Source organism: Pantherophis guttatus, chromosome 2 (assembly GCF_059756535.1).
Source record: "Pantherophis guttatus breed Tessera chromosome 2, ASM5975653v1, whole genome shotgun sequence".
Lineage (NCBI taxonomy): Eukaryota > Metazoa > Chordata > Lepidosauria > Squamata > Colubridae > Pantherophis > Pantherophis guttatus.
The window spans coordinates 2,655,722-2,679,659 of record NC_142064.1 but is presented as its reverse complement, the minus strand read 5'-3'; the positions used below and the strand labels follow the sequence as shown (position 1 = coordinate 2,679,659).

Sequence of the window (23,938 nt, the reverse complement as noted above, 5' to 3'; positions counted from 1 at the left end):
TCCCTGATGATTAACAAAGAGGTACTGACAACTTGAACTGCAGATCTATTGTTTTGTTATTTGGCTTCTACAAACAACACAGCAGACGTGCAAACAAGTCGAAGCAGTTCCGTTTTAAGGGATCAACCCAACAAGGTCAACTAGAGAAGAGCTTTAAACTGTGGTGAGTTTCATCAGAGACATGAGTGAGGAACTATAATGTACTATACAGTATGTTCCTTATCATTTCAATTGCGATTCAGCAGATTAAACAGGTTAAAGCATCATTTATTTAAAAAAAATGTCCAGAATTTATGACTCACCTGGGCTTCTTTTATCAGTTGTGGAGAGTCTGGCAAATAGAAACCAATCGGGAGGCCAACTTTCGCTGGTCTTCTGAACTTTTCTCCTATCTTGAATGGAACATCATCAAGGTAACTGAAGGGCCCTGGAAGGAAGAAGTCAGACTGATTTAGCAACTATTGATCAACGCACATCTTCTACTTATGGTTAAAACCACTCAACCACTGCAGGAATTCACTTTACAAGTTTGGCAAGAAAGGTGATAAATTGGACAAAACTCGCTTAACAACTCTCTTGTTTAGCAACGGAAATGTTGGGCTCAGTTATGGTTGTAAGGTGAGGACTATCTATAAAGTCTATTATGTTTCCACGAGTAATTAAATCCTATGGTCAGAATCCTTCATTTAATAACCAGGGAGAAACTACATCCAGATGGGTAACACAGGTCCAGCTGTGGCCATTCACTTACCGTGAAAATCAGACCCCGACTTCTTAGAAGCCATTGAGAACCTGAAAGACAAGTTTTAAAAAGCAGAATTAGCAACCTTCAGAAGAGTTATAGCACACGACATATAAGACAAACTCCATTCTAGGCATCGGTCCAGCTTCATGCACGCAACAGGAATGCCCCAAAGCCCTGCTTTATAAGAAGACTGTGTGGTTCTGGATTTAACTTTGGACTCTCAGATATGAATTTCAATCCTCAAATCAGATTAAGGGAATGGCGCTGTGTCCAAACAGCTGGTTGGAGTGGCCTAGATATCCTGCAAATGAGATTATGATTCAAAATTAACAGTTGAGAGCTTTGCTGCTGGTGACTATGGGGACATGTCCACTGGGGTTTCAAATATCTGATTTCCATACCCTAGTCCAGGGGTGGTGAATCTATGACACATGCATCAAAGGTGACACAGCCCAAGGTTTTGGGGTTCATCAACATGCTGCAACTATTCTCAAAAGCAGGCCCTGTTCTCGTGTGGTTTTTGGAGGCTGGTTGAGAATGGGGCCTGCCTGTGTGCAAACAGTACAAGGCGGCCTATTTGAGAGGCAACAGTGGTACTAGGGATGAAGAGGAGGCCTGGCTCCCCACTTCTGGCCCAGCCTCAGGGATGCTAGCAAGTGAAGCTGTTCAGAGTGCCTAGATTCGGAATAGCAATAAACATTTAGACTTATATACCGCTTTATAGTGCTTTAAAGCCCCCTCTAAGCGGTTTACAGAGTCAGCCTCTTGCCCCCAACAATTTAGGTCCTCATTTTACCAACTTCGGAAGGATGGAAGGCTGAGGCAACCTCGAGCCTGGTGAGATTCAATCTACCAAAACTGCTGGCAGCCAGTGATCAGCAGAAGTAGCCTGCAGTACTGCACCCTAACCACTGCGCCACCGAGGCTCAATGGGAGTGGGGCAACTTGCCACAGCCAACTTATTGCTGCCAATTCACCATGGCCAGCTCACCATGGGACAATTCAACAATGTTATTGAATTATTTAATTCTTTTTTTTCTTTTTTTTTTGATCATCTGCACTTCAGGTTACCCTTCCTTCTGCTTCCTTTCTTGATTCTATTTTACCATTTCTTCGATGTTAGTGTAACTTTTGTCCTGCAGTAAGTTGTTCTGTGGCGAATTGGCTGTGGCACACTGTCCTAGACTTTCTAGATTCGGGGGAAGGGGGAGGAGAGAGGGAGAGAAAGGAGGAGGAGGGAGAGACAGACAGGAGATATAGTAGATAGAAGAGAGAGAAAGGCAGGCGAGAGAAGGGAAAGAGAGGAGAGAGCGGTGGGGGGAGAGAAGAGAGATAGAGGAGAGGGAGAGACAGGAGGGAGAAACAGGACAGGGCAGGGCGAGAGGGGAGGGGAGGGGAGGGGAGGGGAGGAGAGGAGAGTCAAATTAGGCATTTTCTAAATTTTGGACACATTGAACCCAAAAGGCTCACCATCACTATCCTAGTCTAACTTAAAGCCCATCCAGGTATCTAGTGGGTTATAAACTATCACTCTCTAATAGCTGAGTACCACTGCATTCTTTTGAAAGCTTTCTTCAAACCTTACTTAGGCAACTTGTACATCAAGCTAAGTCTTCAACGTATTTATTCTGCTCAACTGCAAATTGTTTTTTAAAAAAGGTTGGGAGACTTAAGGGTAGACACGAAAATAAAATAGAAATCCCACTACAATGGCAAACCAGGGTGGATTTTGTTGACATGGCTGGTCAGGAGGTGTCAGTTCAATGCTTTAAATCATGGTTTATTCATTGGTCAGCAGGATTCCATCATCTTTTCTAATAAAAGTATATTTTTCTTGTTTGGTATCACATGACTTACTTAGTGTTTATACACAAAGGCCATTTTCAGAAGTTATTGCATTGTATGCAACACAATTATTTAACCAGGTGGGGTTTTTTTTCATATTTGTTTTCATTAAAACTTGAAATATGACTTAGCATCAAGCTAGAGATATCCTGGAGTGCTTTAGGAGCTGAATCAGCTCCTTTCAAGAACGACCCTGAACGCTATTTTTACCCTGACAGCCTAAGAGGGGAGGGAATGATCAGCAGATTTTAAATTGCATTAATGACCTTGTTGCCTTGACTTTGGTTATTACCCTGTTCGACCGAAGTTGGTTATCGGGGCTGACAGTTTACATTTCATCTCCATAATAGCAAATGCAAGCAAATAAAACCAGCAGATATTTTCATATTTATAATGTCAGGTTCCAAGTAAGACCTCCAACGAAAGAAGACTCCAAGGCTAGAAGTTCCTCAAAGTTCTATTTATAAGAGATGACATATTGGCACAACTGGGAAAACCCGAATCTGAATGCTTCCAGGTTTTCCCCACCCAAAAGAAAGTGCAAGTCCCTGCCCCAATCAAAGCACAGTCCCAACTGGAGATGCCTCCCAGTCACTCCCCTCCAGGTGCAGGGCAGGATGTCCTTGACTCTCAGGGAAAGGAATGTTACTATGACTATGTATCACCCTTGCTCCATACAATCCCCCCTCCCAGATTCCCACAGTAGTAAATGTGGCAGGCCTGAAGATCCAACAGAAAATATGGCCTCCAGCCCTGACATATCCCTTTGATCCCTGGTCATGTTTTTTAATAGGCACTTAACACACATTTTCAACTCTGATTCCAATTGTAAACCTAGATTCAAATTGAAAGTTGCGGTGTCCCAGGGTCACGTGATCCCCTCTTGCGACCTTCTGACAAGCAAAGTCAATGGGGGAAGGCCAGATTCACTTAACAACCGTGTGATTAATTTAACAACTGCAGTGATTCACTTAACTTAAAATGGGCCAAAACTCTAACCAATTTCTCACTTAGCAACGGAAATGTTGGGCTCAATTGTGGTCATAAATTGAAGACTCGTGTATTTAGCAATTTAGCCAATGGTACAGGGTCACTTGCTGGAGGAGGCGGTTGGACTAGAAGCTCTCCAAGCTCCCTTCCTGGGAGTTGGGAGCGACTTTTCCGCTGTGCTCTTAAGACCCTGCTCTTCCGACAGGCAGGGCTAGCTTCATAATTGAGTTTTAAATTCGGAGTTCTTAAATTTTTTAGGTTTTTTAGCTAATTTTGGCCTTAAATGTAATACTTTTAAGAATTTTTAAATTTAAATTGTGATATTTGTATTGTGTTTTACCTGGCTGTACACCGCCCCAAGTCCCTCGGGAGAGGGGCAGTATAGAAATAAAATTATCCTTATCCTTCCAGTTCTATTCTGATTCAAACATGGACACGGTCATAATTTGCCTTAAAACAGTGCTCTATTTGCAAAAGCCAACATTCTCTTGCTTGAACACGACAACCAGATGAGGCATTCAAGTGTGTGACCTTGTACAGCACAGTCCAAGTACAGCTAGCCCTCAACTTACGACCACAATTGAGCCCAAAGTTTACACTGCCAAGCGAGACATTTAAGTGAGTTCTGTTTTACATTTTACAACCTATCTTGCCACAGCTGTTAAGGGAATCACTGCTGTTGTTAAGTTAGTCATGCGGTCGTTAAGTGAATCTGGCTTCCCCGTTGACTTTGCTTGTCAGAAGCTGGCAAAAGATGATCACGTGACCCAGGGACATGGCAATCGTCATAAGTTCATGCCAGTTGCCAAGCAACTGAATTTTGATCACCCGACATTGGGGTTGCTGGGATGGTTGTAAGCGTGACAAACGGTCATAAGTCACTTTTTTCAGTGCCGTTGTAACTTTGAACTGTCACTAAACAAACGGCTGTAAGCCAAGGACTATCTGTACTACAAAATTCACAAGCTAAATGGCCAAAAGGAAATAGCTAATTTTATACACCTGATCTTAAAATCAAATTTAAAACAGACTAGTGTTAAAGCGTCATTTTCTAATTTTTTGTGATATGGTTGGAAACCACAACTGAGGCAAACCGGATCAGGGATAACAAGATGTTCGGTTAGCACCATAGTCAACTTAATTCCTACAGTCTTTAACTAATTCAGTTTCTGAATCTCTTTCTAGCAAAACATTATAAAGCCTGTATGATTAAGTGGGCACAGAATTTTGAAGAACCAGTGATGCTGGAAACATGGGAAAAACTTTGGGTTCAGAATGTTAAATTTACACAGTCGCAGAACCTGAGGGAAAATTTCTACAAAATGTTTTATAGATGGCATTTAGATCCCAAAAAGTTGTCATGTATGTACCCTAATGTTCAGCCAAAATGTTGGAGATGTGAATGTTTGGATGCTACGTATTATCATGTCTGGTGGACCAGTAGGAAAGTTAAGGCTTTTTGGATAAAAATTTGGTGGGTCATGCAGAATGTTTTGAAGAAAAAAATTCAATTTTCTCCACAACTGTTTTTATTGGGTATAGTTAAGGGTTTTACATTGGGTGAAACAAAATTGATATTGTATATGATAACAGCGGCAAGATTGTTGATAGGTAAATACTGGAAGAATGAAGCTTTGCCCACTATCGAGGAATGGACTTTGAAGATGGCCAGTTTTGCAGAGATGGCGAAGATTTCAGCATATTTAAAAGACTGTTCACAAGAGACTTATGAGTGGGAATGGAAAAGGTGGATAGAATATGTTCAGAACAAATATCAAACTAGAAAGTATCAAATAGCTTTTACTTGAAAACAATGTACTAGAAATTTTTTAAAGTAATGAGATAAAGAGAAAAACTATACAGGGGAGGGAGGGGCTCAAGTTTATATATAAGTGTTATATTAGGGTTCTGCATGATTATGAGTATATTATAGGGAAGTCTGGGGGGAGGGGAGGGTTAGGGAGGGTTAGGGAGGTTGGGAAGGTTGGGGGGGGAGGTGGGGGGGGAAAAGGGGTGAAAATGTAATTGTAAAACTTTTGCAATAACTTAATTCCAAAACAGATGATACTTTGCAAAGGCCTATAGCAACTGGGACAGCTTGTTATTACAATTTTAAGTCGGCACATAAAACACAGAGACAAGCTGCATTTGTTGGCCACTTGTTGGCATCATTCCTCCCTATGCAAGACAATCTTCTCTCTATAAATAGGTTGTACCGATAGCTGAAAGCTACACAGAACAATTTGATGGATCACAACTGAATTTATGTGGCAGAGGCTGCTTTACTTCTTGTTCGCAAACTCAGCCGATTGAGAGTCTGGAGAAATACGATTTTTTTTTCATCTTTGAACCGTGTCATTTCGTATTTCCAAACTGAAGTTTTCTCATTATCCAACGAATAAGATGCATCGTGTTTTGTAAGGGTTATTATGCTCATAGATGGTGATTTCTAGTCCTGTATTAGGCCCGAAAACTGGCCTGAGTGACTTTGAGCCAATCACCAGGAGACAGGGAGTTCCAGTCCCACCTTAGACACAAAAGCTGACTGGGTGATTCTGGGCCAATCCCCAGAAAGCAATGAGTTTTAGCCCTGCACTAAGCACAAAAGCTGGGTGACTTTGGACCAATCACCAGGAGATGGTGAGTTCTAGTCTGTGAAGTGTGACAAATGCTCATAAGCCACTTAAGATGCAGCACTGTTGTAACTCTGAATGGTCACTAAACGAACGGTTGTAAGTCCAGGGCTACCTGCAACGACTGTCTCTTCTATTCAGCCTCTCTGGAGCTGTGTACAAGGCAGCATTTGGTTTCCACAAACCTCTAGGGCAGAGGTCTTCAAACTTGGCAGCTTTAAGACTTGTGGACTTCAACTCCCAGAATTCTCCAGCCAGCTCCCGGTAGCTGAAACGTAAGTGACCCAGAGGGCAGATCTGTTGCATCCAACTTACAAATAAATGACTGGTGGTTTTTGGAGAAACAGGGCTAAATTTAAAAGGTTCTATTCAGCCTCAGCTCAAAGGCCTTTTTGTTCCCAGCCCTCTGCAGATTTGGGAGACGTGGTAACTCTCCTTGCAAGGAGGGTTCTTTGTTCTTGGCATACACCCCCAAACCCAAGAATTATGCAGCTATTCAAGCTATTTCCTGACATTCCTTGGCAATCCAGATATTTTATTAAAAAAAACCTTGAGGAAGATTAAAAGAGCAACTGTGGTGCTTAGACTGGAGTTTAGCTCAGTAAATCTGGGTTGGCCAAAATCTGCAATACATTACGCTAAAACAAACCACATTAAGTGAGGACCCGGTTTGTTCAATGTGTGAAGGCAATCAATGGGATCCCACAAACTACACAATTGTAGTGTGCCGTGGAAATTCAGCCAATGGCTGTATTCACATCACAAGCCAGAGGTTCTTTGCCACAATGAATGACATTTGCTGACTCTCTGCCTCCCCAAAATTTCCAGTTATGGATGAGTAATGAAATGTCTCAGTTTTAAGAAATTCCAGATGAACCAGAGGAACTCATGGCACTCCTGATCTGCTGGAGAACAACCATCTTGAAGGTTATGGGACATTAAGCCCGTGTTGGCTCTTCGCAACCTCAGTTTTTTGTCCATAATGATCTGTCCCTAACCTGGCCTTCCAACAATAATCTTCAAGTCAGCACAATTAAATTTGAGCTATCAAGCTGTCTCGTAGGACAGCGGTCCCCAACCCCTGGTCCATTGACCGGCACTGGTCCGAAGCATGCCAGAAACAGGGCAAACAAGTGAAGCCCCATCCATGGGATGCGTGGATTCTTCTCGGATGAGAAGCCAAACGTCTTCAAAGAAAAACCAGAAAGTCCAGTTGTCTCTTGAAAAAGCACCTCTGGGACAACCAGGACCTGGATGACTGAGAAGTTCCTTAAATCTTTCTTCAGAGGGTTTAAGTTTTAAAGTTCTCTCATCCCCTTTACTGGCCTTCTTTCAATCTGTTGTGATTTCTCTGAACTCTTCCTAAAGGGTGAGGCTGAAAATTGGACACAGCCCTCAAGGAGGCCCTTTGGTACCAGTTCTACAGTCCAGGCTATTATCCATTCTCCTTTTTTATAACCTGTTTCTCTTTCTGTTTCTTGTATGTGTCCTTCCCTCCTCCCTCCTCAAATCATCACTTAGCTTAGTTTCTTTGACTGTTTCTCCCACTTTGGAACCTTGCTTTTAATATTACCCCTCTGGAGAAGGAGGGTGTTCCCTACCATGAGAACCTATTTCACCTTTCGACTGAACTTTTAAAAATCTACTACCTCTATGAAGACTCAATCATCCAGGCCAAAAGCATCTAAGAATAGGTTTGTTATATCTTGGCAACTGGACCAAAGTTTACTAAAACTGAGACGACTCTCTGCCTGCCCAAAATTTCCAGTTATTTGGATGAGCCACAAAATCTCAGTTTTAATAAACTTTGGTCCAGTTGCCATGATTTAATTTTCTTCGGATATCTACAGGTTTAAGTAAAATCAAAGTGGTACACAGTTAAGAGTTAGGTAAATGCTAAACACTGAATTCAATCAACTATTTCCATGGACTGTAGAATGTGGCTGTCTGGGAAATTTACAGAATAACAGAGTTGGAAGGGGCCTTGGAGGTCTTCTAGTCCAACCCCCTGCTCAAGCAGGAGATCCTATAACCATGGTGGTGAACCTGTGGCACATGTGCCCAAAGTGGCACAGGAAGCCATGTCCGCCTGGCACGCGCGGCCTTGCCTATTTGTCTTCCGAGTTTCTGGTGCACATGCGTGCACGACAATCAATTGTCCTTCATGCATGCAACAGTGTCGAAAACTGGTGTGTGCATATGCACTGGCCAGCTAGAACCCAGAAATTCGGCTTTTCCGGAGCACAGCCCCGCCGAACACACATGCAAGTTTCCACGCAATGAATGCCGAAAAGGTTCGCCATCCCTGTCCTATGCCATTCTGGACAAATGGCTGTTCAGTTGCCCAATCTCTTCTTAAAGACCTCCAGTGTTGGAGAACCCAAAACTTCCAGAGGGAAGCCATTCCATTGTTTTAATTGTTCTGTTAAGAAAATTATTACCAAGGCATTTACCTAAAGAGAAGTTCAGAAAATATTTCACTACCTCGAATAATGAAGAATTGGAAGAACTGACAGGAGATGAGTAACAGAGGCATGTGTTTGGAAAGGCTTACGGCACTGAGTCAGTATGCCCATCGCCTCACAGGAGGCTGCCATATTTCACGAGACTTGAAAACTGACGGGCATAAGTACCGGCCCCGTCAAATTGAAGGAAAAAGCAAAAGGTTCCCTGCCCTGCCTCCTTTCTCTTCTGTGAAGGAATATGGGAAGCACCTTGGGGAATATATGAAATAATTGTTAAGGAGGGAACTTGCAGAAAATATTACACAATTCAGAGAAGGAATGATGTGTGAGAAAGAAACTCAAAATAACCCTGACTTTCGTGTTGAGTATGAGATGAGAGAGAGAAACTTGTCTCTTGAAATCCTCTCCAAGATACATGTTAGTCCTTGACTTACAAACATTTTCTTAGTGACTGTTCAAAGTTACGACGCCATGGACAAAGGGATTTCTGATCATTTTTCACACTTACGACCACTGTAGCATCCCCGTGGTCACCTGATCAAAACTCAGAAGCTTGGCAGCTGCTATGCGTTTATGACAGTCACTGTGTCCCCCTTTTGCGACCTTCTGGCAAGCAAAGTCAAGGGGGAAAGCTGGATTCACTTAACTGTACTCATAACTTAACAATTGTGGTGATTCACTGAACCCTGGTGGCAAGAAAAGTCGTCAAACGAGGCAAAACTGAGCTGTCTTGCTTAGCAACAGTAATTTGGGGCTCACTTATGTTGAGGACTACCTGTTCTACAATTAAGTAGCATTTATGTCTGTACCTTGACCTGGTCTACCTCAGAATCATAGAGCTAGAGAGAAGCCTGGAGGTCTTCTAGTCCAAACCCCTGCCCAAAGCAGGAATCCTTATACCGTCCCAAACCTCAATCGATTTCTCTTTATTTCCAGGTTGGCTCTCCCTCTCAGGAGCTTCCGCCCTTTGCTTCTTTTCAGGTGCTTTGGAGAAGAGGTCAAACACCCACCTTCTTAATCAAGTGCCTTGCAGGGGAGGAGGGACACACAGTGTAAATTTAATAGCAGATTTAGACCCCTTCTGCTCAGATAGGAGCTGGTCTATTAGAGTCCACATATTCCTGACAAAGGAATAAGGGGAACAGCTTGTAACAAGTTTTTCCTTCTGCACCTTCCTTTTACGCAAGAACTGTTAAAAGTTTTGGAAGAGCAAATTCAGGCTGCCGGGAAGAACTTTGACTTGAATCTGTTAATGATTTGACCAGTTTTTCTGTGGCTGAGACCAATGGGATCAAGCACACTGTTGCTTCTGCCTAACAACTGGAAGGCGATGGATCTAAAAATATGTAATCAGGTTATTGGAAAACCAAGGACATCCTGGCAACCAAATGTAGGTTAGCCCGCTCTACCATCTTCCCCGGAGCTACCTCTGGTTGTGAAAGTTGGACCTTAAAAAAGCAAAGCAGGAAGAAAATCGACTCGTTTGAGCTGTGCGAGACTGGAGAAGGCGCCTGCTACGGTATTCCTTGGACAGCAAAGGTGACCCACAAGCAGGTATTGGAGTGCATAACACCAGACACATCACTGGAATGTAAGATCACAAAACACTGACTCACTTATTTTGGCCATGTCATGTAGGGGAATTCACTGGAAAAAGCAATTATGTTGGGAAGAGTTAATGGTCAAAGGAAACTAGGCCACCAAAGAACACGGTGGCCGGACCCCATCAAAGCTAACACTCGCCGGAGCATAAAACAACTCAAAGAAGCAGTGCAAGATCAGAAGATGTGGCGAGTCCTGGCCCAGAGAATCGCCAAGAGTCAGACATGACTGAATGGATCACATCAACATCATCATTATTACTTATATTAATCAGCTCTTGGAATCTCATTTCCAGGAAGTTGATCTTCAAGTTGATTGCATCACTCATGTCAGCTTCATCCAAGTAGTGGGGTAACAATTATCTCACAAACACACAGTATCCCAAAGCACAGTGTGTATTCCTTATAATTCATTACTTAGGCCTCTCGATTTTTATTTTTTTTTTAATTTTTATATGCCACCCTTCTCCGGAGACTCAGGGTGGCTCATTTCCCCCAAAGGTCTTAATCTGATCAAAGATGAATTTGCCAACCTGAAAAGTAGTTCAGAATGGAAACCTTACAGTGTCCCTTACAGAAGCCCCTCCAGCCACTGTGGGTAACCCTGGGAGATAGCCTTGAGAGAGATATTTCTGGAATGTGCTTTTGGTTTTTTGGCTACCCTGCTCCTTTGCCTTTTCCCATCCTCCTTGCCTATGGCAACTAGAAAGCAGGCCAGGGATGCTTTGCGAGTTGACATACAGTTGGCAAACTATTACCAAATCAAGTTTTTAATGAGGGGGTCCTTGGTATTCTTTGAGCTTGGTTGCCTTCTTGAAAATGTTTCGTTTCCCAAACTAGGTAACATCATCAGTGCTAGAAGGGAGTGGGATTATATTGTATATAAAAAGAGAGTGAACCTCATTCCCTTCTAGTACTGATGATGTTACCTAGTTTGGGAAATGAAATATCTGCAAAAAAAACCCCACCAACCAACAGCAACCAAGCTCAGAGAGCACCAAGGACCCCTCATTTCAATCCCAAGCTACAAATATTTCCTTTAAAAGTTTTTAATATTGTTCTCGATGAATTCTGAAAAGATGTTTCAGGGCCTATTCTTCAAAATGCAATCCCTGCACACAATTCTGGGCTGATAAGACAGGGAGATCTTTTGACATCTATAGATCTCTGAGAACGTGCCCATCAGATCGGCCCACAGGAGGTTCCTCAGGTTCTCCTACGCGGGACTGCACTACCAATACAAAGCTCTGCCCTTCGAACTTTCATCCGTCCCCAGAGTATTCACAAAACTTCTGGACGTGGTGGCTGCTCACTTGCGAATGAAGCCCATACATCTACTATGTTATTTGGACATCATTTTAGTTCTCTCTTCGTCTCCTCAACAGGCGAGTCTAGCTCTCCAGACCATGGTTCAAACCCTCCAAGACCACAGGTTTACGGTGAACTGGGAGAAGAGCCATATGACCCCTTCCACCAACCTGGTCCACCTGGGAGCATGGATCGACACTCAGGCCAGCCTCGTCTTCCTCTCCCAGGAACGTTGTTCCAGCATCCGCACCACCATAAGGCAAGTCAGAACCCTCAGACAGGTTCCCTTGATGCTTCTTTCCCAATTGTTAGGCAAGATTATATCTTGCGTATAGATTGTTCCTTGGGCGAGATTGCATTCCCAACTTCTTCAATGGTTCCTATTACCAAGTCAATGGGCGGGCCTCAGCAATTCCCCCAAACAGATAAGAGTTCCTTTCAAGGTACTCAGATCCTTGGAGTGGTGGACATTGACAGCCCTGGTTGTTCCTTCAAGGAGCATACCCACCTGATCCTTACCACAGATGCCAGTCTTTTTGGATGGGGTGCTCACCTGCAATCCCGAGTGACCTAAGGTCGGTGGTCTCCACACGACCTCATGGACATCAACTGGCTGGAACTGAGAGCCATTCATCTGGCGTTTCACCATTTCCAGCGTCATCTGTCAGGACAACACGTGCTGTTACTGACGGACAATGTCACGTCAAAGCACATATGAACCGTCAGGGGGGCACCTGATCCAGAGCGCTGACGCGAGAGGCTGCGGCAATCGGTCTCTGGGCAGAGAGACACTTGTCCTCCCTGCGGGCGGAGCACATCTCCGGGTCCTCCAACATCCAAGCAGATTGGTTGAGCAGAAAGACCATCGATCAGGCAGAATGGAAACTTCATCCAGATCTGTTCTGACAGCTCTCAGCCAGATTCGGCCCACCTCAGGTAGACCTTTTCGCCAGCCCAGAGAATGCACAACTTCCTTAGTTCTACACCAGATTCCGATCACCAGGGGTTGAAGGGACGGATGCCCTCCGTTGTCCGTGGCCCCAAGGTCTGTTGTATGCGTTTCCCCTGATACCTCTAATACCGAGGGTCATCAGGAAGATCCTGGAGGAAGGCACAGAGGTTCTTCTTGTAGCTCCTCACTGGCCGAGACGGAACTGGTTTGCGGATCTATTGACCCTATCAATATCACTTCCCTGGAGGATTCCTCCAGACAGGATCTCCCTCAGCCAGAGGGCCGCTCTCCATCCGGACCTGTTTACACTTATGATGGCTGATGAAAAAGTAACTATGACCAACTCCTTGCCTTTACCATGGTGGGTCTGTAAAGCAAAGGAGGACTGAAGCAAGATCATAAACACAGTTGCTGTTCACTTAGCTGCTGCTTCACTTAACAATCAAGTTACAGCTCCCTACTGTGGTTGCTAAACGAGGACTAGCACTATTTCATTTTAAGACTTCTCTCACCATAACTAGAGTGGAATGAGGAGACCTAATGAAAGGCCTCCTTCATCTCATGAACTGAATAACCTGGCTTTAAAAGGTAGAAAAATAAAAACTAAAATCTATGGAGAAAATTTGCCAATTTTCACAAAACCACTATGCAAATCCTACCTTCTAGAGACGGCCAATATCTCCATATAAGGAGCTGAACCCTACTCTGTTATCAATCATACAGACAGAAAACAGAGAGTTCAAAATAGGAAATTACACCCAGTGGAAAGCAAAGTTAAAAGACACGCAGTACAGCTAGAGTCCTCAACGTCTGACCACAATTGAGCCCAGAATTTATGTTGTGAGAAATTCGTTACATGAATTTTGCCCCATTTTACGATTTTTCTTGCCACATTTGTTAAGTGAATCACTGAAGTTGTTAAATTAGTAACACGGTTGTTAAGTGAATCCAGCTTCCCCACTGACTTTGCTTGCCAGATGTTTGCAAAAGATGATTGCATAATCCGAGGAAACTGTAAGCGTCATAAATACGAACCAATTGTCAGTACCCGAATTTAAATCAAGTGATCATGGGGATGCTGCAACAGTCCTAAGTGTGAAAAATGGTCATAAGGTACTTTTTTCAGTGCTGTTGTAACTTTGAACGGTCACTAAACAAACTGTTGTAAATTAAGGACTAATTGCATTCCTTGTATTGAGATACACCCAGCTCAATCACTGCACTGTCTTGATAAAAAGTTACCACAGGAAAATTAGGCGAGCTGGACAGTCTGAAAATCAATATTCTGATCAGTGCAAGAATTTTCCACTTCATTAAAAGGTAGCTTTATCCCATGCTGTGATTAAGGCACTGAACAGAAATGATACTGTACTATAAGAAAATAATACTTTATGAACATACAGGGGTGTATTATTAGTTACAAGAAAAGCACACTCAAGGAATTTAGCTTCTCTGATACACTCCACATGTATTTACACTCACAGTCTGGAATTAAAAATCAAAGGGATAACTGGATTCTACTGGGCTAGCCAAACAATTGCAATGAGAAATAATTGAATAATTTGGCATTTCAACTCTGTACTATTTTGCCACGTACTGTCATACTGAAAGAGCAAACAACTGAAACCAGTATCCATATTTAGCCAACTTTCTCGGTGGGTGTAAGAATCTCTTATTTACATAGCATTAAATAGCCACTACTGAAACACTTATTATTTTAAAAAAACATATAAGCAATTGTACCTATATAGTGGACAATGTTGGGAAATGTGACAATTATATGAGAAAGAGAAAAAAAATCGGAATTCAGGTGCTTCAGATCACACCAAGGGGAAGAAATGTATTGTAATCAAACAGCAAATGAGAAGGGTGAATTAGCCAATCTGATATTAACTTTACGGAACTGAATTAGTATAACATATGGTATTATGATAAATGTGGAAGCATAAAACTGTGAACTTTATCCATGTTAAAAGGTAACAATAAATCTCAAATTTGGGCTAACCGGTAAGAAAGTAACGCTGAACAATCCTTAATCCGCACACATGACAAACTGTTATATCTCTTTCATGCAAAGCTAAAAGCCAAGAATAAAAAAAAAAAAATACAGAAAGAAAACCTCTGCCCTTTTGTGAACATTCTTTACAAAATTATCCTTTTTATAACTGGAACAGCTAACACCAGGGGAGAAGTTTGCCAGCAGTGACTCAGTCCATAATCACAGCATTGTTTATTTTATTATTCTATTATTTTACTTTTGCTCGTTTAAACTTTTTTTATTTCTTCGATTTTTTTATGGTTGCAAGCCGCCTAGAGCAGCTCCATGGAGAGATAGGTGGCAAATAAATTTAATAATTATTATTTTCTAAAAAGCACAGAGCATGGGACACACTCCATTTTGAATGTAAGTCTAGTTTTTTTTCAGTTCAAGACAAGACTCATAGATCATTTTGGAAGTTTCCAAAAGGATCAAAGCATCCTTTTTCACATTTAAAGTAAGTGTTTCAAATTCGAAACTGGTCAATTTGAAAATATTTTGACATTGTTAATTAGCAATCTTGACTTTCTGGAAAGTTTTAGTCAGATCTGGCAACAGATCTGCTTTCAGAAATATTCATGTTTGAGAATGACTATTAGGTGTTAGGTTTCAAAAGGTGACTATTTTATTTTACCAATTAATACTACCCTAGCAAATTTGTACTGAGAACAAATTTATTTGGAAAACCCCGTGATATTTGCAGTTCAGCTTACGTAACAGTGAGAATTTATGACAAACTTCCAAAACCTGTTGTTCATGTGTGTAACTGTTACACAATCTACCTTCGGAAGTCTCTTAAACTTCTTCCAGTAAACATTTTAGAAGTCTAGTTTCCCATTCTGACCAATAGAAAAATAAAAAGAATCATAGAAGGTAAATTCCAGCTGTGACAATAAGGACTTGTGTAATAAAGATGGGCCTTGCCTTCCAACTTCATTTAATTCAAATTAGTTCAAATTAAAGACAGTCTCACACCACCCCGTGATCATGATCTGTGTGCTTTGCAACCTATTTGCGCTTAGCCAAGCACCCCGCAATCATGTGATTGTGATTTACAAGTTTCTCTGCCGGTTTCCCCAGAAAGTCATTGGGGAAGCTGGCAGAAAATGTTGCAAGCTGCTGCTGCTGCCTGTAGAGACTGATTGAAAGAACTCTGTGCCTGTTTGGATTTTGTCAGAGACTCCTTTCAGCTCTGGCTGAAAGAATTTTCTGATGAAACCAAACAGGCATAGAGCAGAATTCCTTCAGCAGGGAATTCAGCCAGCCATAGAGGATTTTCAGCTGCTGATCAGAGAAGCAACACAGTAAATAATAAGCACAAGATGCTTCGGGGAGGGAGGAAGAAGTTGCAGAGCAGGCCGCGCACAAGTAGCTCTCCTCTCAGAGGCTGAAAAATCCTGTTCTGACAGGGAGGATATCTCCTAATATTTAACTTTTCCAAGGATCATTTCACAGATAAATTATAACATCTGAACTGTAACCTGGAGATCTAGACTTGCCTGCTGAGGGGATGACGACAGGACTAATGTCATCTAGGTAGCATAAAAAAAGTTTTAGCTGAGTAATTAGTCAATGATCAGCAGTGACTGATTGAATCCAATTCCTTACTGGCGCCCATTCCCCAAAAATTAAAAAAGCGTACAATATGTTAATATGCAACTTCCCTTATAACCCACACTATACAAGAGTTTTCCATCTCTATTGGTTATAGATTAGAATCTCAGTGTGTGAGACAGATGCATGCCCTTATACCAGTTGTGATTACTTCAAGGAGAAAAGACCAGGTTTTGTCTGGCAAAATACTTCTGAGATAACAGGAGGCCTGCATTTATTTGAGAATGGTGAAGAGTCACCTTCCCAATTCAGAAAGGGCTTTGCCTCGAGTTAAAATTCACTTCTGATCTTTAAGTATGTTTCAGACTGTGCTTAAGGACCCTTGCATGATTAAGAAATCTCATTCAAAAAAGAACAAGTTATCTCACCTTGAAAATCAAGTTTTATCTCCTTTGATTTATAGACAAACATGTAGAAATATTTCTTAGGGACTTTCTCACATATAAAATATAGAATGGTATCATAACTGGCCAAGTGTGCATGAATTTATAGCAACACAAACACAAGGTTTAGGTATTATTGCAGAAAGGTTAAGTATTTCAAGGCCTCACCAAAAATGTGAGTTTAATTTCTGAAAACATCAAGGCCCAGTAGTTCCTACCCTTACAAAACTACTGGTATGTCTATTCTTTTGGGGAGGCGGGGAAGAAGAGAAGAGCAATCATCTGCCGGAGAGCTATTGCCTTAATTTGTACCAGGCAATTGAATCACAGAATGTAAAGACCAGTATAAAACTTGGAGACCCTAGTCCAAACTATCTCTAAAGTGAGACTGATATGGTCTAGTCATTAAAATTGCAGACTATAACACTGATTGTGGGGCCCTTGGTGTTCCCAGCTTGTTTTCTTGCAGATGTTTCATTGCCCAACTAACACTTTCAATGATGTGACCTGGTTTGATCATGAAATGTCTACAAGAAAACAACCAAGACTAACCATTAAGCCTCTTCTTCTTTTTCTTGTTAATTTTTTGTTGCTTTTCCCTTTTTTAAATATTTTGACATTTTGTATTTTAACCTTCTTTGAATAAGCTAAAAAATTTCCCAAATGCAAACTAACCAAATTCAGAGAACACCAAGGACCCAATATAGTTCAACCCCGAGCTATGAATCTTTTTTCAATTCTTTCATATACAACTTTTCTATTGGTACCAGAGTAGAAAAGTAGAAAACAATACCCTGATCAAGGAAATATCAAGACGACACCCCCCACCAAAATGACAGAGTAAGCTCCTGTTGGAAGTTATAACCCACCCCTCTCATAGAAAATTTAAATATTTTAGGATATACTATAAAGGCAGAATATTTCCCCCTAAAAGGGAGGTAGAAACTCATTCCCTCCACCTTTGTCAATGGGCCATTAAGGCCTCAGCATCCCATCTGCAATACAAAGAACCAATATAGCAACAGAAACTCACCACATGGCACCTGGGAAGATTACATCAGCCAGCAAGGCTAGCTAAGACCCCCTACCCCCTGGGAGTCTGACAACCAATCAGGATACTCTTCCTGTGCCCCAGGAAGTTCAAAGCCCAGAGACAGCATAAAACCCATGGACTCTCACCATCCCTTCCCTGCTCAGGAACTCAAACCATGTGATCCTGCCCACCATTAAACCATCTTTCCAAGCCCATCTCCATGTTTCCAGTGTCTTTTCCCCCCACTTGGAACTGAACCCAGAAGGATATTTCTTCCAACACTCCCATATATAAACAGAGATCAAGCCCCACCCACTCCCTTCTAACACTGAAGATGTTACCCAGTTGGGTAATAAAACGTCTGCAAGAAAACCACCAACCCACAGAGACCACCCTCCATTCAACCCCGATATACAAACACTCCCTTTTTATTGATAATATTCATTGCTGAGTCTAAGGGTACTATCAGTTTCCCCCATTTCTTGTCCCCACAGATCGTTACGGCCACCCACCAAAAGCAGAATAACAGGAGTTGGAGGGGACTTCGAAAGGTCTTCTAGTCCAACCCCTCTGCTCAAAGCAGGAAGACGACCTGTTATCATTGCAGACAAATGGTTGTCCAGCCTCTTAGAAGGGGTTTCTCCTGTTTGGGGTGGATCCTGCCAGCCAGGCCACCCAAACCCTTTTTTAGCAGCAACCACACAAACCAGGAAGTATATCCTGCCCGCTTCTCTTTGCCTCATCCACCCCAACAAGGTCAGGCTGCGGAAACTCCCTTCGGTCGCACAAGCCTCTTTCTCTCCCCCCCCCACAACCGTCCCCCTCCCCATATTCGGTCCGAGAAAGGCAGCGGGCAAAGGGGAGCCACCTTCTCAGCGTGGCGGCTGCGGCTGCGACGGGCCGAGAGGGCGGCAAGAGGCCCATTCAAAGGCCGGAGGAGTCCAATCTCAACGCGGAGGGCGGGGCACATCCAGGCCGGCTCCCCAGCAACGCTGGGCCGAAGGAAAAGCCGGAGGAGCCGGATTCTCACGACCCCCCACCCGCGGAACGAAGCGTCACACCCCCGGGCGTATTGCGCCTGCGCAGACTCCGCGCCCCCTCCCCTCCCTGAGGAGAAAACGGCCTTTTTACCTCAGCGGCGCCCGGGAAATAAGGGGAGGCCGGCGTTGAGGCCTACTCACCCCGGCGGCTCCGCCTCGGACCCTGCGGCCGCTCTTCCTCCTCCTTCTCCTCTTCCTGACCTCCGGCGCGGCGGCTCCGAGTTAGAATTCGCGGCCGACGACGGCGAAGGCCCACCGGCTCCCTCCTCCAGACGATCCTCGGTAATGGGGCGACGCCATCTTGTCTCCCCGTCCCAGCCCCGCCTCTTCCGCCTCCGCCTCCAACGGGGCCCAGCTCGGTCACGCGACGCGGAAGCAGGTGGCCAATAAGAGCTGGGAGAGCGGGGGAAGGGGGCGTGTTCTTCAGCCGGAGTGGCGGAACGCCCTTCGCTCGCTCGCAAGGGACGATGGGAAATGTGGTCCAAACCTTTTGACTAGCAGCTGAGGGAAGCTCCTTTGGGGTTTTTCTATTTTTTCCTTCCTGGTTGGGAAAAAACTGGTTGGGCTTTGGGATCTACAAAAATAATAGATTATATTAATATACAGGCAGTCCTTTACTTACAACCATTTAGTGACTATTCAAAGTGATAACATCACTGAAAAAGTGACTTGGGACTGGTTTTTCACACTTAATGACCGTTGCAGCATCCCCAAATTTTGATCACGTGACTGTGGGGATGCTGCAACGGTCGTAAGTGTGAAAAACGGTCAGTCACTTTTTTCAGTGCCGTTGCCACTTTGAATGGTCACTAAGTGAGCTCTTGTAAATCGAGGATACAGGTAATTCTTGACTTACAAGAGTTCACTTAGTGACCATTCACTAACTGACTACCTGTATTTAGGGTCACCTGGTCATCTCCCATTTGGAGTATTGCAACATAATCTACATGGAACTACAATTTGCGGGATCCAATCTGAGTAGCATCACATTCCAATGACTGAAAAGACATGTATTCGACATGCATTCAACCCTAAGCGTCACTAAACGAATGGTTGTAAATTGAGGACTATCTGTAGTGGAGATTGGGCATGGCATCCTACCTGAGGCCCAAAGCCAGATGGGTAAACTTGTATGAGTCCTTTTCTTTCAGCCGTGGAAGAAGAAAACAAAGCCCTTCTGAAAACATGCCAAGAAAACTGCAGGGATTTGTTCAGATAATTGCCAGGACATGAAGGAACGCAACAAACAAAACGTTAGCCAGGATGAGGCGTGGTGGTTCCTAATCCTCTTAAATTTAAAAAGGAAACAAAAAGACCAAAACAGCTCCTTGCCAACAATCAACACCCAGATAAGCAGGGATTAACATCAGGATTAATACCACACCAACAATCAATCATGAAATGATACCCCAATGAAGGAACAATCTACTCAAGACAAACAAGCATTAAACAACAGCATATTCAAGGAAGCACAAAGAACATTCCATCAACATTGACAAGCCATTTGTATACAAACCTCCCTCCCTTCTAGCACTGATGATGTTACCTAGTTGGGTCATGAAACATTTGCAAGAAAACAAGCTCAGAGAGCCCCAAGATTCCACACCTCTTCAATGTCTCCATCAATTAACCTTCCAGGAACTATTTAAAACTGAGTTATTCTGGATAGCCTAATTGTCACCAGTGCTGTGTGCTTTAAATTTTAATTCAACTCCATCTGAATTTAATTTACCACAGCTATTTCATTGCTATGCATTATAAGTGTTAGGAAACACCTTGAGTTTCAGGTTGCGGCACTCTATAAATTCAGCAAACAAATAAAAGAGTAACAAGCAGGTGTATGAATTTATATTTCCATGTGGCCTGAAACATTCTTTCCAAATCCAATCTAATAGTTTTAAAAAGAATATAATTTGCTGCTACTTAAATTATGCTTTTGGAAATCCTTTCTTTCAGTAGTATTTTTTTTTTTTCTAATTAGCTCACTGGAAAATAGGTCCCACTTGCTGGCTCTTTTCCATGACATATTTTCCATGATTAATCTGAGAATAATTTGGTCAAATTTTTCTGGGATTGCAAAACGGCGCAGAATTAATCGGACAACTCACATTCACAGCAGGCACCAAACTAAAATGCAGTTGGTTATTTCGTTTAGAATGTTGTGTAAACACAGTTCCTTCTTTTGTATTCATAAGTGTTGGCTTTTGTAATATTTTGCTTCCTCCTGATTACAAGAGCTTGTCTGCACCTTTCTAATATCCCTTTGACCATAAAATTCTCTGCCTTAGTAGAACTGGACAGATTTATCCTGAATTAAATTAATCATAATTTATTCCACCCTGGATACTCCAAACTTCCATGTCCAGAGGATAGGATAGGATAGAATAGGATAGGATCGGACCGTGATGGCAAACCTATGGCATACAGGTGGCACACAGCGCCCTCTCTGTGGGCACGTGACCTGTCTCCCAAGTTCAGCTCCACGCATGCGCGCGCACCTCCCACCAGCCAGCTGGTTGTTGGGTCTCTGCCGCGCAAGGGGCACGTGCGGGGGGCAACATGCGGGGGGGATGCGCACATTGCACTTTGGGGGTTTGGGCGCATGTGCATATTTGCATGCATGCGCACTTTGGGCACTTGGTCCTTAAAAGGTTAGCCATCACTGGGATAGGATAACCTTTATTGTCACTTTCTCTGTGTAAACACTAGGACACATTAAAAATTAAATTCTGATGCCCATTTTCAAAAGAATTTTAGACAGACAGGCACATATATATATATATATATATATATATATATATATATATATATATATATATATATATATATACATATATATATATATACACACACACACACACACCTTATACACATACATAGACCAGTGTTGGGTTTCAAATCCCGTTGCTACCGGTTGCTACCTGCTACTCGTGGGCGTGCGCACACATGCACAGAAGTGTCCGAGCATGTGGGCAGAACCTCCTGGTGCCGCTGCTACTGGTTTGCCCAATCCGGGGCGAACCGGTAGTAACCCACTACTGACAAAGACACACATATACATATGAGCATCAGTGTATTATTGTAGGACAATTCTCTCAGTGGGTTTCAAAGTTTCATGCCCCTCCTGATTTTTAAAAAGAGATTCCTTAACAAAAACCAAATAAATTAGAAAAATCTGGGGGTTGGACCAGATGACCTACAAGGTCCCTTCCAACTCTGTTAATCTGTTAAAAAAGTCAATGTGGAAATCAGATTCTCTTTAATAACCGTGTTACTAATTTAACTGCAGTAATTCACTTAAGAAATGTACCAAGAAAACTCGTAAAATGGGGCAAAAATCACTTACCAAATTTCTCACTTAGCAACATTTTTTTTTTTTTAATTTTGATTTATATGCCGCCCTTCTCCAGAGACTCAGGGCGGCTTACAATGTGCTCAGCAATAGCCTTCATCCTTTTGTATATTTATATATCTTATTTTGTATATGTATATATCTTATTGCCCCTACAATTGGGTCCTCAATTTACCTACCTTAGAAAGGACGGAAGGCTGAGTCAACCTTGAGCCTTGGCGAGATTCGAACCTGCAGTAATTGCAGGCCACTGGTCTTAATAACCAGCTTAATAACAGGGTGCCTTAGACCACTGTACTACCAAGGCTCTTGGTAGTAAATTTTGGCTTCAATTGTGGTCGTAAGCTGATGACTACTGTAACTTATGACCATTTTTCACACTTATGACCGTTGCAGCGTCCCAATGGTCACATGATTTATATTTGGATGCTACATTTGGATTCATATTTATGACGGTCGCAGTGTCCTGGGGTCACGTGATTCCTTTTCACCTTTTGACAAGCAAAATCAATGGGGAAGCCAGATTCACTTAACAACCGGGTTACTAATTTAACAACTGCATTGATCGGCTTAACAAATATGGCAAGAAAATGGGCCAAAACTCACTTAACAAATTTCTCACTTAGCAACATAAATTCTGGACTCAGTTGTGGTCATAAGCTGAAGACTACCTGTACTTTTCCAGCCTGAGAAAGACTGGAGATTCTCTGTCATCCAAGTCATGGTTGTCCCAAAGGTGCTTTTTCAGGAGTTCCTTGTTTTTTTATTTTGAAGATGTTTCGCTTCTTATCCAAGAAGCTTCTTTTGCTCTGACTGGATGGTAGGGAAAGAAAGGATTTTTATTTTTTGCAGACAAGTGGTGATTTGCATCCTTTTAGGGAGTCCTTGAGGCCACTTGGAGGTTTCTCTGTGTCCTCAGGGTCACCTGAGTAATGCAAATGGTTCCTGTAGTCTGCAATTTTTTTCCTCTGGAAATCCATTCCTACTCCCACGCTATTCCAAGGGGGCTCATCCCAAATTGTATAACTAAAAGTCTGTAGAGATTCTCAGTCATTCAGGTCATGGCTGTCCCAGAGTGCTTTTTTCAGAAGGCACTTGAATTCCCCACCATCCAGTCAGAGCTGAAGAAGCTTCTTGGATGAGAAGTGAAATGTCTTCAAAGAAAAAACAAGAAAGTCCAGTTGCCTCCTGAAAAAGCACTTTTGGGAAGACACTACAATACTTTCAAATGCAGTAATTTTCCAACAGATGTTACTGTAAGTTTCAAGAACCACGTGCCACTGATAATTACACAGAACAGAGAAGAATGTCCTTTTCAAATTTCACAAAAACATTAACATGAATCATGCGATTTACAGACTTAAGCCGATGACTGGAATGGGGAACAAAATTAAATCATCTAGGCAGCGGATGAGAGAAAGAAAGCAGCAATTGATAAGATGATAATACACAAAAATTTTCATGAGTTCTGTTGGGAACAGAGTCCAAAATAATGATAATAAAAAAACAGAAGGCGCTCAAAATGCTGGACTTACAAAATACTGGACTCAAAATGCTTGACTTACAACCATTCGGTTAGTGATGGTTCAAAGTCAAAACGGCAGTGAAAAAAGTGATTTATGGCCATTTTTCACACGACCATTACAGTGTCCCCATGGTCAGCTGATCAAAATCCAGATGCTTGCCAACTGACTCATATTTATGACGGTTGCAGTGTCCCAGTGTCATTCTGACCTTCTGGCAAGCAAAGTCAATGGGGAAGCCCGATTCACTTAACAACCGTGTTACTTCCTTAATTAACTGCAGTGATTGATTTAACAACCGTGGTGAGAAAGGTCGTAAAATGGAGCAAAACTCACAACGTTAAGTGAGTTTTGCTCCATTTTATGACTTTTCTTGCCAGAGTTGTTAAGTGAGTCACTGCAGTTAAGTGAATCTG

At 42.6% G+C, this 23,938-nt stretch overlaps 1 protein-coding gene across 7 annotated transcripts in view; it reads right to left on the bottom strand.

Annotated features, from left to right (window-relative positions):
• The window catches only part of UBAP1 (ubiquitin associated protein 1), a 35,800-nt gene that overhangs the window by 10,794 nt on the left and 1,068 nt on the right, over positions 1-23,938 (bottom strand). The window contains exons 1-4 of one of the 7 annotated variants that reach the window (XM_087885476.1): positions 19,749-19,865; positions 18,789-19,188; positions 752-792; positions 303-427 (exon numbers count right to left, since the gene is read on the bottom strand). In XM_087885476.1, coding sequence (XP_087741602.1) covers positions 303-427; positions 752-785 — 159 coding nt within the window. In that variant the 5' untranslated portion in view covers positions 786-792; positions 18,789-19,188; positions 19,749-19,865. Of the gene's footprint in view, positions 1-302; positions 428-751; positions 793-18,119; positions 18,684-18,738; positions 19,204-19,748; positions 19,866-23,938 lie in introns of those variants that run through there. The other 6 variants (XM_034441958.3, XM_034441959.3, XM_034441957.3 and 3 more) reach the window with 6 other exon arrangements.